At 45.0% G+C, this 14,688-nt stretch overlaps 2 protein-coding genes across 5 annotated transcripts in view; both read left to right on the forward strand.

Moving 5' to 3' along the window:
* The first annotated feature begins 226 nt into the window (after positions 1-226).
* Positions 227-3,317, forward strand: rpl38 (ribosomal protein L38). Its single transcript, XM_068583340.1, has 5 exons — positions 227-289; positions 496-522; positions 1,048-1,108; positions 1,543-1,665; positions 3,248-3,317. The coding sequence occupies exons 2-5, from the start codon at positions 520-522 to the stop codon at positions 3,271-3,273; spliced, it is 213 nt and encodes a 70-aa protein (XP_068439441.1). The 5' UTR covers positions 227-289; positions 496-519; the 3' UTR covers positions 3,274-3,317.
* A 955-nt stretch (positions 3,318-4,272) lies between these two features.
* The window catches only part of ttyh2 (tweety family member 2), a 51,668-nt gene continuing 41,252 nt past the window's right edge, over positions 4,273-14,688 (forward strand). For 3 of the 4 annotated variants that reach the window (XM_068583959.1, XM_068583960.1, XM_068583961.1), the window contains exon 1: positions 4,273-4,720. In XM_068583959.1, coding sequence (XP_068440060.1) covers positions 4,592-4,720 — 129 coding nt within the window. In that variant the 5' untranslated portion in view covers positions 4,273-4,591. The remainder of the gene's footprint in view (positions 4,721-14,688) is intronic. The other variant, XM_068583962.1, reaches the window with a different exon arrangement.

Here is a 14,688-nt window from a genome sequence, read left to right on the forward strand (position 1 = left end):
ACAACATTTAAATTGAAAACTTTTCTTAGAATATATTGAGTAACTTTCGTATAATCTTAAAGTGGCCTTTTGGCATATTCACAAGTAAATCAGCTTCCAAATCTGTTTCGTTTTCTTCGTTTGTCTGTGTAAAAGACAATTAAACACTGTTTATGTTTGACTTTATAAACAACGACGGGTAAATCGCTTTTTTTTCTTAAGATTGGCTTTATGTACTTGCCGTAGCGTTGTATAAATTCCCTTCCAACCGGAAGTTCCGCCCCTTTTCATCCCCTCTCTGCCAGACTGAGTGAGTTCAACATGGACACACAAACAAACTCACAATTTCTATCATCATCCATCCTCTTTAATGCTAACAATCACATCCCCGGTTCTGTTGAATTAAACTTAACCAATTTAGGAGCAAGATGACGATATAGTAATTTGCTTTCAAACACTTTTCTTACCGTTGTTATAACCGATGAACTGACTCCATCTTTTTCTGCCTTTCCGCAGCTTTCAGTCCGTTGAAACGGCAGCATGGTAAGCACTACTTCTCAATTAAATACTTGGGAAAGCTACGTGTGAAGACCTGAAAATGTTGAATATTACTCTCTCGGACATATGTCGACGCGAGACTTGTTTGTGGCCATTTTCTAAAGCGTCGTGTTATAAAACATCGGGTAGCGTTAGCATGCTGTTGCTCGCCTGGGCCAACCGGCTACGACCTGTCGCACAATAATGACGTATCTACGAGCCAGTAGCTGTTTGAATGTAGCTAAGTTATGAGGCGCTGTGGGTAAATACTCTAAAACTACTACACAATGTTAGCTGTAACTGTTGCAGTTTGTTTAAGCCGTCAGCAAGATATGCAAACATCTCAGGCTAACGTGCTCGTGATGCTTTTTAAGTCTTGCAAGAGTAACGATGGACCTAGTGCTGGGTTTCGATTTCTAGCAGAAACATCAGTTCCACCGGTCCCCTGACATCAATATGTTGTTAATTCTCGTTATGTGGATATATGTTGCCCTCAAGACTAATTGTGCTTTCTCTGATCTTCATGTGCAGCCTCGCAAAATTGAAGAAATCAAAGATTTCCTGCTGACGGCCAGGAGGAAGGATGCCAAGTGTAAGTTAACAATCCAACCTGCTGGCAGGAGTTGTACATAAAAGTTGGTTATTTGATGCAACTCAATGTGTACGTGTGTAAATAAGGTGGATTGACTTGTGATTTAGTTCTTCAAATGTGTTTAAAATATGTAATTGTGTAACCTGGAGTCTTGCACGGCTGAACATGCCAAAATGTGTCTACAGGCAAGCAATCGCCTTAAGATATGTGGACAATAACAATTCACATTATTCTTTGTAAAATAGAGCTTTGCTTTCTAAGGATTCTTCAGTGTTTGCATGTGTGTGCAGCAAATGTCGTGGGAAATCATTCAAAAATGATTGACCTGCAGGATAAAGCATTGATGCAGTCCGTTTTGGAAATTGTTGAAATTCTCATTGTGATTCTAATCAAAGTGGAGTTGAATCTGACCTGGCTCATTTGTCTTCCTTCAGCCGTAAAGATCAAGAAGAACAAGGACAATGTTAAGTTCAAGGTGCGCTGCAGCAGGTACCTGTACACCCTGGTCATCACAGACAAGGAGAAGGCCGAGAAGCTCAAGCAGTCCCTGCCCCCGGGTCAGTATTCTTCTTTCACACCTGTTTTTAGTATTTCAGAAGCTGTAACACGACTCCAGCAATCTGGAAAATGCGGTCTCTGTTTAAGCAAACAGAAATAGTCAATGAAATTGAACAGATTAATAATGTACATTTTACTGGATTGAAGGTTGCGTCTGTTTAATTAAAGGTACTACTGGTTTAGCGCACGTTTGTATGAGTGGTTCTGAGTTTCTTGTGAAATGCGTGTGTGCGCAAGGATGCACATGCCTGCGACAAGAACAGGAATGACATGATACAATTGTGTTGACAGCGGAGGATAGTTATAGCGGTAGTGATGCACTGTAAAAGGAAAGAATGGGCTAATGATAAAGCGACTCAAACTGTGCATTGCAGGTGTTTTACAATATAGGGAATGGATTCAATGTGTTTATTGGGCCTCAGGTGCATAACCAGTGCATCATTTGTAGAAATATTTGTTTAAACTGTAGTTGTTTATAGTATAAACTCAATTGGGTTTAGTAGCATTTTAAATGGAAAGAGTCCTTCAGGGGATATGGTCCTCATGGAAAATGACTTCACTGTGCAACAAAGTATAACTACTGAAACGGCCGGCAAGGTGGTTTATATTATAATTCAAAGTCTTAAGGCTGATGACTGTTAGGAGCAGGAACATCTGTCACAAGATAATAAATACTTTGAGTCTCTTTCAAACTTATGCCAAACAATAACTCTCACTGATTAAGAGAAGTATACACCGGTTAAAAATGACTACAGGACTGGACTTGTGCAGAATACAAAGGAGGAATGAATGTGTGGGTGTGCAGCCCCAATGGCTCACCTTTTTGTGGAGTTCGCAGTTGACGCTAAAGTCTGTATAGAGGCCTCGTCCAAATAAATATTATCGCCGTTATGATCAGAATTGATTTTTTGATCTAAAGGTCACCTGTGTCTATAAACTCGGGTGCAAATGGGCCTCGTTTTTCATTCCGTCAATCTGAATGTACTTGTGACGGATGTTTTCACTATTGTATTCTTCAGGTGACTGTTTATGTTATCAAAGTTGAAGAATGAAGAGTATGAAAATAGTTACTTTTAAAATGATATTTAAGTAAATGAGCTCAGAAGTTTTGCCTCAGGTAATGATTTAGTTCTAGTCTAACAAAAACCTACTGCGATTGCACTTAATAGATTGTGTGCATTCAGTGGCTTTTTAGGTAATTTGACAGAAATCTTAAAATAATCCTCCATAGTGTCTTCATTGTTGAAAAATTTTGAGCAATTTAAATATGGCTGGCAACAATTTTTAATGGTAACGCAACCGAAGCTATTCCATAGTTTTGTCTGATTTCTAATGAAAGGAAATATATATCGTGTTTGTGTTCATTAACCTTTAAATGTGGATTCTTAAATGTGATCATTAGGCCATATTGAGCACATTCCTTCAAACAAAACGTTGAAGGAATAATCTCAATAGGGGAAAACGTTTTAACAATGATCTATTGCATAAAATGAGTTACCCTGTCTTCACCTGTGTGACGTTATGTTCCAGTGAATTTATTTAAAAAAAAATCCTAATATCTTGTAATCTTTGTCTTTGCAGGTCTGGCAGTGAAGGAGCTCAAGTAAATCTGTGATGTACAAATAATTGTAATAAAAATTGGAAAAAAATATGGTACTTTGTCCGTGGTTTTGTGTCTACTGTATTGCTGTTATGCAAACATGATGAACTGCATCATGTTGCGTCAATTTCCGAATATAGTGATCCTGCTTAAAAGCCTTAAGTTACATGTGGTGGGTTGACATCTTTCCACAAGGTCAGATTTGTTGCGTGTTAAGAAAACCTCTATTCCTTAGACATGTTAAAATAAACCCACAACAGTTTGCTTTGAAAAAGACTTCTATCGATTTTTAATCCCAGCTCACTCTGATGATCAAAATCCCCATTCAAATATTTATGTTTGATAAATACTTTATTTCCCACAAAGACCTTGCAAGTAAATGTATTTTACTAATGTGTGCAGTTAAATATCAATTTAAATTTCTTTTCGCTATGCTTCTGTTAACTCTGCATTTATACTACACATCTTAAATTAGGACTACAATGTACTACAATAATCAGCATTGGATTAATGTGTAGCAAGTACAATGCAAGTGTAAAACCTGAGATTAAACCATGGGTAAACTGACCAGTCAATGGGATTAAATTCAGCACTGGATTGATTTCAGTATCCACAGATTTAAAGACAGCCCCATATAGAATTCCCATGTTTTTATTTTTTTATATTTTAAGATAAAAGTGTCTTATGTTTGACTCGTACGTCCCCTGTGAAATAACGTTATCTGTAATTGTCTCATTTGACCACTAAGTGGCAGTGCAGTAGTTTAATTCGCGGAGAAACTAATGGAACAACACTTAAACAATGACACATTGTCAAGATTCAAATTGTATTCCAACACAATGACCACGTGTGTCTGTTTAGCAGTCACGCCACGAGCATGCTGGCATACATTAAGAAAACCTCCTCAGAGGGGCGTCTTTGCGCGCTCCCGTACGCTATCCTCGTGTTCTGACTCGAGTGCGCGTTCCCGCTGGTGACTGTTTGTGCGAGAGTCTGGAGCAGCTGTCGGTCGGATAGGAGCTCGAGGGGTCCGCACACAGACGCGGAGACATCGGCGGAGTGGGATTATTTCTTCTTCTATGCAAACAACTAAAAAATACCCCCCAAAAAATTTCACTTTGCAGCGACACCGTTGACTCTGCAGGACCTCTTCTCCGGTTCCCTCACGTGTGGCGGAGAGTGTGTTTCCACAAACGAGCATGCTTTAATCACTGCCTTTGTTTGATATGAGACGGGATTAAGATCTCCGGAGCCCGCTTTAGTGAAGGGAGGCTAATTTAGGTTGTGGCCGAACTTTTTTTTTCCTTCTTCTCTCGGGCTCAGGGATGTCTTCGGCTCGGGTGGATTACATTGCGCCCTGGTGGACTTACTGGCTTCACAATTTCCCTCATATCAACCTGAGGTTGCAGCCCATTGACAACAGCTTCCAGCCCGAAGATGAGAACTACCAGCAGGTCAGTATAGTAGAAGATGGGACACGGGGCTTTTATCAGGAGCGAAGTGATGAAGGACACGAGTAGAAAACAGAGGCGCAATGGTGTGTTTTTAACGGAATTGGGACTTCATCATAGAATAATTAATAATATATACGGCTCATCATTCTCATACCATCACTAAAAGCATGCACTGGGCTCTCTGCTGCCTTCAGATTACAGTGTGCACTATTGATGGAACAAGTGTCCCGTGATGTCTCTCTGAATGTCATCCAGTCCATTTAAAGAGTCCACCACATTTATCAGGAGCTATATCCTTATCCCATTTATCAGAGGACCAAGTAAAAAAATTCAAAAAAGCATGCTGTCTGTTTTGTGGCAATGCTTATTTGTAAAAGAAATGGCACGACACCGTTGATTAAAACAAATAAATAGTACATAAATGCTGTTTCGCATAAGAGACAAGCACATCTGTTAAACACTGCACCCAATTAGGCTTTGTTCATTTTCTTTGTATTATTAAGTTGGACCAATCAAACAAGTCTGTGTCCATTGGAGATCAGGAAGCACGCGTGTGTGTGAGTGTTGGCATGGATTTGTTCCCCCATGGGAAGTGGAGAGCTTCCTGTCTAACTTCAGAGGCGGTGACAGGACCGTTTCACACAGTTTGGAAGAGGGTTCGGGTTCAACTGGTGGACGACTGACGACCCGCCTGTAAACACCTGTCAAATACCATGAATGATTTATCACTTCACTGTTTAATTTTTCAGCGTTTACAGCTCAGCTTCTGCCAGCGCACATGTGTCCATCATGCTGAGAACAGATGACATTTTAAGTTCATCGCTGCCCACAGCGTCTCAGCACTGCGGTTATTCGAAAGGGGTGGGAGGGAGGTCAGGGGATGTTCAGGGTACAGGGGAGTCAGAGAGGATGTGGAAGTGACTCATTTCACAAGAGATGACAGACAACCGAAGAGCATATGGGGACACGTGTGTGTATTGTCAGTCAAACGTAAAAGCGCAGGATAAACATGCTAAGATCTGTTAAATGTGTTTAAAATGCCTGGAGTGAAGGAATGATACCAGGAAATAATGCCACAAAAGAAGTGAGCCGTTGCTCATTGATGTTTTCATCAGCAAAATTGGCATCCTAAAACTATGAGTGCAGACGATGTTATGGAGGAGGAAACATTTTACACTTGAGAAACTAGGATATCCGGCTGTATTTAAAAAAAATAATTCCGATTAAAAGGTGACTAAAGCATTGGCTTCAACATTAGCTGCGATGCTACGCTTGACTTTTAGCAGCTGTAGGGCGGCGGCAGCTCATGGGGAGAGTGATCGTTCTGAAACCACAAGGTAGCTGGTTCGGTTTCCCCATAGTTCGCATGTTGAAGTGTCCTTGAGCAAGACACTGATACCCCTAGTGTGTGCCTCACAGGCTAAGGTTAAATGTCAAGAATAATTTCCCCCAAAGGGATTAGTAAAGGATACCTTCTTCTTCTTCTTCTTCTTCTAGCTGCTATCACCAACAGTCGTAGTTTGATATGTTTCTGTTATACAACATATTGCTTGGCAGCACAACTATATTGGATTTTGTTTTGTCGAGTTGGTAAGAGATGGAGAGCCAGGCAAGGTGGAGGTCTTATTTTCTTCTTGTTCTGATGCTGCAATGATGCTGTGGAAGTAGAGTCAGGGCCGTGGGGGTGCAGGCGGGGAGCAGCACGGCTCCCTCAGAGAGTCTGAGGAGACTGAAGAGACTGTCAACCGCAGACCGGCACTCAAGTCAGGAGTGGGGAAACCCCTCCATCATCGCATCGTCAGCCCGTCTCGGTCTCTTGACTTCTCTATCTGTTTTTCTCTCTCTATCCAAACTCTGCTGCTGCTGCTGCTGCTGCTCCTCCTCTCTTTTGTTTGTTTCTGTTTGTTTCCCAGATGTAGGTCAGGTCCTTCATGCTCCCACTTTGTAGAACAATTTTCCGCAGAGCACCAAAGCTAATGACACAATTTCAAGCTGATGCAATGCTACTTACGCTATTACACCCTCTGTCCTGTGTGGGCTGTCAAACTTCATTCTGATCACCGCCTCCTCGGTTGACTGCGTTAGTTGCAGCGATGCAATGCTGCATCCCGCAAATCCTATGCAGTCAAGCATTAAGAAGGATGGGATACATTTATATATTATATACAACTATTGAGACACTGGTATTAATGAACATTTTACCCAGGGGGTAATTGCAGCTGTGTTTAACGGTGAAGAATTTAGTCTAACGGTCGGAAAAAAGCTGAAGCTTTCTAATCGAGCCGTGTAATGTTGAGTCCACTCTTTTGTTCAGGAATTGCTGAATCGATGCTGAGTTGGCCGCTGCGGTGGGCAGTATCGAGCAGTTGAGCCGCGCCTTTAACCCGGGCAGTACGCCTTTTCAGGGGATCGGTAATTGGCTAGTTGGAGTGTGGGCAATCCTGGTGGATTCCTCTGTTGGCTTTGGGCCCATTGAAGTTGATGGAATGCAAGGGGGTCGTGATCTTCCACTGTTCTTTGTGTGTGTGTGTGTGTCTGTGTGTCTGTGTGTGTGTGTGTGTGTGTGTCTGGTAGATGGTTTCTCCCCTCTGTTGGATTGTCAGTAAAGGAATGTCTGAGTCACCTGACTAGAGCACTCCTCTAATTTCTGTCTTCTGACAATAAGCAAGCTATTCCTCTTCACCACACACACACACACACACACACACACACACACACACACACACACACACACACACACACACACGCACACACGCACACACATTTTGGGAAATCTCATCCAGTGATGCATCTGCAACTGCAGAGTTGAGGCTTCTGTGTGGTTGAATCGGCCTCCAGTAGGTCATTGTTGTTGACGACAGACTCGAGAAGCACTCTGTGTTAAAGCATGCGGAGGCCTTTGCTGACCTCTCCATGAGGAAGTGGCGCCCCGTTGAGGATCTTTGAGGATCGCTTGGGGCAATGCACACGCTCCCGAAACACTCCACTGATCTCCTGAGCGATCACTCGGCCCTCCTCAGCCAGGTCTGTCTGACGTGTTTGATGTATTTCTCAGCTCCGAATCACCTCCCTGTCCCGAGACCTGGAGGACGGAAAGAGGGCAAACACTGAGAACTGAAGACGTTCATCCCAAAATAGGACAAGGGCCTAGTTTTTCTAATACGTGTGTGTGTGTGTGTGTTGAGCCAGACATCATGTGTCGGTCAGCAGGTCCTAATCCATCTGACTTCCCTTCCCATTTCCTGATTTGTGACCCAAACAAAGTTTGTGCCAAATGTTTTCTGTGTCCATCACGTAGTCGGCTGGTCCTCATGCTCTGATGTCATCAACAGTCATGGAGCGGTGCAGGGACGAGCCCCAAACCCACCGATGAGTCAGCAGAAGTCAATGATTTTTTTTTTTTTGGTTGGATGCCCAAAATAATGGTTTGTGGTTAAAACAAGCTGCAGAGATTTTAATGTTATGTTCTAATTTATGAAAAGAAAAGTCAGTAGATGCCCATCCTGTCAAGGTGTTTGCGTCTAAACACTCCGAGTAGTCCGTCTTCACAGCCGTGTTGCGTTTACTTACATCTAACCGTCCCCTTGGTTTGTTTAAAGACCAACGATTTTACTTCTGCTGGTCGCTTTCACTTTCTTTCCATCATTAGAGATAATTAAATAGCATTTGTCCATCGGGGTAAAAAGTCTTTTTGCCTAATAGCGTCACCGTTTGTCCTCGACAAAACAATCCGCACTTTTCTTTCATCTCGCCACCGATAGAATCAATTGAACGTCCAGCTCAAGACGGGTCTCTTTTGAAAGGTTTTATCTCGACGGTACCGCGGCCCAGAGTGATACGAGAAGAATGAACAACAGATTCAATTGCGGGCGCAAACGCACGCTCTTAACACCCTCGATATTTCTGCTTCATTGGCATTTCTAACTGAGATTCCCAAGGAACCATGTTCCACCCGAGCGCTTTGCTAACAGTCTCCTCCTCCAGACCTCTCTGGTTCTTCTGTTGTCTTTGCCCCACCCCCCCCTCCTTCCCTTCCTCTCTCGCCTTTTTCTGTGTTCATCAGCATTTCCTTCCCCTATACTTGCACTTTGATGTTAGACCTTCACGCACCGATCTAAATGTCATGTCAGAGCCGCTTCTGCGTGGAAGGCCGAGAATTTGTTTGAGGTCATGAGGGTAAAATATGTATTTCTTCGCTTTTTTTTTAGAAGATAATGCCCTTCAAGGGATGCGGTTACTTTTTATAGCGCTGGCGCTATGATTCCCCCAATTTTGGCTTCGCGAACATTTAATTGGCTTTTTCTGCAACTCATCTTCACCCGAAGCCTTTTACTTGATTACAGCTGATTTTACAACTGGACGCCTCTGCTGTTGTGTTCGCTGTGTTTATTTCTGTGTGATAGAAAATGGGAAACTATGCATACCAAGGGCAGGGGGGGAAAAAATCCATTATCTCTTCAGGTCCCGTAACCAACTCTTGATTGCATTGGAAATTTAACAACCCCCATCGCCTCCTCCTCAAGGAAAATCAATCTTAAGTCTGTCGTTCTTGATTTCCATGCTTCCTGTCCCAACTCAGCCTCTCCCTGTTTGTGGGAATGACTGTGTGACATCATTGTTAAAACGAGGATTCAGCCTCTGGGGCAGTTTTTGTGTGTGTGTGTGTCTTCGCTTGTGTCATGCATAAAGAAAGATGGACTCAGTGTCGTTCCCCTTCCCAGAAGCTCATTAACCCCAATCTGAGCGGTTAGCATCACCCTATTGGCTACGTAGATGGCGCGGCCGAGGTCCGGACTAATAAGTACGTCCATCCCTCGCGCGGATCTATCGTCATTCAAACAGGATGTGTCAGCTGTGATGCCGGGGGGTGCTATGCTTGTTTGGTGGTCCTCCGCCTTTCCCTGTGTCGCGATGCGAGTGTGGCGATGAAGAATTGAACTGGGACAAGTGGATTCAGGCAGACGCATCCCTCCCCACCCCCCAAGCAGAAACAACAATGAAAGTGTGCTCTTCCCAGGAAGCTGGCGAGGGGGGATGTTGGGTTTTTCTTTGTTGTTGGGGGTGCAGCAGCATCCAAATCATGACCTCTGACTCCCCCGGGGGGGGAAAGGTTTGGGATTGGGATGAGAGGGGGAGGTGGAGGGGAGAGGTTCGCAGAGGGTGTCAAGGAAATTCACTGCACTCCAAAGGAGTAAGCGTGAACCGGTTCCAAGAAAGAGATCCTCGGAGCAGGAATAAGCTTCTCGCCAGAGCTGAATTAAAAAAGAAATCTGAGAAAACGAGCAGGCACTCTACCTCACAAAGCCCCCGAGACCCTCAGTTTGTTGTGGCAAAATGTCGAGGGCAACAAAGCAGTGCAGCGTAACAGATAGGATCCTTTACCAACGAAGCCCCTTCTTCCTCCCTCTTCCTCCTCCTCCTGTCATCCATAACCCATGGGTCGCTTTGCTGGGACTTAATGGCGTCCCAGCTGTGAACATGGGCGGGCCCGGCCGAGTGCACTCTGCCGGAAAGAGCCCCGGTCCCTGGGGCGCTCACCCGAATGTCAAGAGTGCGACAGGCAGCAGCATGGAGGAAGACAGTGGGTTGGACTGCTCCATTGATCTTTCGGTAGGGAGGGGGTGGGGGGGGCGTTTCTTCTTAGTGATGATGCCATTTCTCAAGGCGTTCGACAGACTAATGCGGTCCTTAATGGCGATACAAATTCTTTAAACAAAGGGTCGTTATTGTACTGTGCACCATGTTGAATGTGTCAAAGGAGGAAATGTCAGACGCTATAAGATTCTGTCTGTTGTTGCTCTTTAAAGGGGAACTCCATCAATTCAATGATGATGTGTTTACACGGAAACTACTGAAGGCGGTTTGATGATGAGCAAATCACTGGTCACGCTCTGAGTTATCTCCGCTGGAGCTTGCATTATGGGAATTGTAGGCCTAAAAGTCAGGATGTCTCTTCGATTTTTGAAGCCGATCTCTTGAGGGTCTCCCTACGTCATAGATGTACAAAAAAAAGAGCAAATTACAGTTCAAAGTGAAAGTAAAAGACCATCCCGACTGAGCGGCTCCTTCGGCTCACCGAGCTTCGCCTTTTCCAGGTGGAGTTTCTTTCTCTATCCACGTCTTCTTCCGTCTCTAACTGACCTGACAACCGTTTAGTCTCCTTTCGGGTTGAGGGAACGTCACTGTCCATTCGGGCCACGCGCTCACACGCGGCGCACACCAGTGCACATCGTGCGCCTGGAGACCTCCTCCACCTACACACAGCTGTCTGCCACCTGCTGTGGAGCAGCCGAGCTCGCAGGAAGCGACTTCATATCGCTTAGCGTGCAGTTAACGCGACTCCGAGCATGTGGAATACCGCTGGAGAGCCTTAGCTCTGCTTTGCTTTGCAGATGCGCGGCAACAGATGGAGGCGCTCTGCAGCGCTATCTATTAATTATGGTCACTACGTGTTTATTAAAAATAGATTTTGAATGGCCGCTCGGCATACGGCACAGACTCCATACCACTTAGACGGCTCCTGTGTTTTCTGTTGCTTGCATCCGGCTCCAATGAAGCACCTTAAATAACAGTGGAGTGCCCATCAAGAGGTATTTATTGGGGTCAGATATTCCTAGTTTTGAGAACATCCTGCAAGAAATCTCTTTGCAGAGTCCTTCTGATGAAGTGAAGGTGCGTGACTAGTACTACGACTTGCTACAGTCGCCCAAACGCTGGCTCTAAAAGGGGCCTTTCTGGGCCACCGTAGTTCTCTGATGAAGCTTCATTGTAGAACACATTATGATGCATTCAGGCTCTGCTCAGTGAAAATGAGTATTCGGTGAAGGTAAATTATAACGTTATGTGTTCACATGAGGTTTTGGTGGTTAACTTGATTAAACATAGTTGTGTGAAGGATATGTTTTCACAGCAACATGAATAGATATTCGATGAGTCATGAGCTCTTTACGTTCCCTCTAAGCAGCTTATGATGCATCATTCCAACTAATGATGATGAGATTGGTTTTGATCCATGCAAATACAATCTTTTATTTCTTTATACTATGATTTGTGTCTTTTTATGAAGGAAAAAAAGGCTATAAAATACCATAACACAGTGAAACATGTTAATGTTTATGGTTTACAGACTTCAGGGCAGTTGAAAGGATTTTCGGGATGACGGCAAAGAAAATAGTCTGCAGCCTCGTAGACTAGCATTTACAACAAAGGGATCTGTATCTCCTAATATGGATCATTGATGATATCGGCGGCTGTTATTGTATTGTAGTGGGATCAGTTCAAATCCCAATCCGTGACTCTGATACTCGATACGATCCGTTGCACTTCTAGTATTTAGTGGGTTCGTAATACGCAACCACAAAAACATGGATACATGGACCACAATGAGGTTTGATTTGTTCCAGAGCTTTTAGATGAATCAATTACTTCATAAAAAAAAAGCTTAATTGACTATTATGATTAATTAATTAGTTGGATTGGAATTTGTTTTGTATTCATTTGTGCATTTTATAGATAAAACGAACAATCGGAATAATTGTCAAAACAAAAAACGGCTGATGAAAATAACGCAATGAGCTGAATGACAATGAGCTGTGAAGGGATTACATCGGCAGCTTTGTATTCATGAGCGCCAGACGGCTGCAAAGTTCCTCCTGAGTTAACTTCGCCGAGTTCACCTTCGTGTCACCGCCCCCCCCCCCCCTCCTTTCACGTAAGTTAGTCATCCTTTCGGGCAGAGCGTATGGCTGACTTTTCTTGCCACGCTTTTGTATGTTTATTTTTGCACATTCTACAATGAGATCCGTAGGTTTGCTCATTATATTTTAGGGGGTGGAAAGAAGAAAATCGTAGCGTTACGCAACGCTCCAGCCTCAGGGGGAAGCCATCTACAATGGACTTGTAATAGGAGGGAAACTAGGCCGTGCTCTGAGTGTTGAGGAGTGTGTCTGAGGTAGCCATGTGGATGAGGAAGCCGTGTCTTTGTCTTCCCATTGTATGTGTGTGTGTGCACAGGAACGCGCAAACACACACACTTTGTCATTCTCTCCCCGTGCCTTCACTCGCTCTCATCCACACCCGGCTGTCTCCCTGTTTTCATTACCATTAATGTTCCCTCCATCACACTGTCACCCTCTCTTCCTATTTCTCTTCTCTCTTCCCCCCCCCCCCCCCCCCCTCCATCTTCTACTCCCTCCACATCCTCACTTCAGGGATTGCCATTCCGCTCAGCTCCATCTTCCTTCCTTTCCTTTCCTCGTGTCACTGCCTCCAGCCTCGCGCCCCTCCTCCTCCTCCTCCTCCTCTTCCTCCCTCCCCGTCTGTGGAGGAAACAATACGAGGAGACAGTGGAGTGGGCCTCTTGAGTTAAGAATGAGTAAATAAGGAGAAGGGTGTTACCATATGGCGGCTGTTTTCATGGGAGACCACTCCGACGTAATTCAGGGAGCAGTAAAGTGGTCCGAGCTGCCAATGTGATTTTTTACCAAAGAGCGAATGTGCGCTGCACTCGGGCCGGTGAAAGATAAATGGTGTTTGTAAACTAAATGGAAGGTGGGGAAGATGTGCTTCCAGGCTGGGGTAGTGCTGTGTGTGTCTTTGTGCAGGCGCAGTGTGTGTGTGTGTGTGTCTGTGTGTGTGTGTGTGTGCCATCTTCCACTGAATGGCTGCTACATAATTCAGGAGCCCTTACTTTTGCATCCTACTACGGAGAAGAATGGACAGTAGAGAGAGTAAAAGAGAGAGAGTGTGAGAGTGAGGGACAAAAAAAAAGAGTGGAGAGTGTTTTTAAAAGCTACCTTTGGAATAAATGTTTCACCAAATACATTTGTGATTTCCCGTCTAAAGACAACCCCCGAAAGCCGACGTTGGCACGGAGGTGTTGCGTCATCGGGGTCGCGCGTCGGTCCGTCCATGTCGCAGGAACGCCTCCAGGGAAACTCCCGTCAAATGTCAGAGATGAACTGATGAGAATTTGGTGGTCAAAGGTCACAGAGAAATCACATTCACGGCCATAACGCAATAATTCATATTCTAATTACGACAGTGTGTACACAGATATGGGTGTAAAGGGCTTTCTGGCAGCTCTGGAGGCTCAACCATCGTGGAACTTGAAGCTGAAGCAAAGTTTATTCTTTTAAATCATCTGTGTGACCTCCCCGCCTCCTCCTGCCACATTCCCTCCTGTCTCTGCATTGCCTGGCTGCGGGGGGGGAAACACATCACATGCTGCTTGGTTCAAATAGTTCGGCCTTTCACTCGTCCCCCTCCATCCCCGTCGCAAAGGAAACCTAAATAAACCTGCGCGTTGCCATGGGTGGCCCAGGCGTTTGTTACCCTCCCCTTTTCTCTTTTTGTCAACCCATCTCATTCCTCCTCCTCCACCCCCCCCCTCCCCTGTGCCCCATTATCCACCTGAGCCCCCTTCATCTCCATCCCATTTCACTCGTTCGCCTCAATTACAGCCAGTTCACGCCGCCAAACACCCCCCTCCGCCGACCCGCCTTCTCGAGGCGACACGAGGAGCGTCCCTCTTTGTCTCACCTTGCTGCCCCCCCCCCCCCCTCCCCTCCCGCCATCCGTCCATCTGAGCACATTTACCGTCCCGTCTCCTTAAGCGTAACCGCCAAATGTTCCACTAATCTCCGCACCACATTTCACGGGGCACTGGAGAATCTGAGAGTCAACGAGAGGAGATCCTTCCTCTGACACCGCTCGATGCGGTTTTTTTTTTTCTTCTTTTTCTTCCTCGGCAGATGCGTGGCCATCGACGTGGAAGGCATGTCGCCGTGAAATGGGACAAGACGAGGCCCAGACGGAGCGAGGTAGAGGAGCGAGGAGAGATTATTTTAAGGAGAGGGGAGCGGGGGGGGGGGGGGGGGGGCGAAGTGAACGAGATGAAGATTCAAAAGTGCAAAACGAGCGAACACGCGTGGTAATGATGTCCTTAAACATGCCACGGTTGTGTTTTT

This window comes from Clinocottus analis, unplaced genomic scaffold, assembly GCF_023055335.1.
Source record: "Clinocottus analis isolate CAN_PGR_092001 unplaced genomic scaffold, fCliAna1.0.p SCAF_19, whole genome shotgun sequence".
Classification (NCBI taxonomy): domain Eukaryota; kingdom Metazoa; phylum Chordata; class Actinopteri; order Perciformes; family Cottidae; genus Clinocottus; species Clinocottus analis.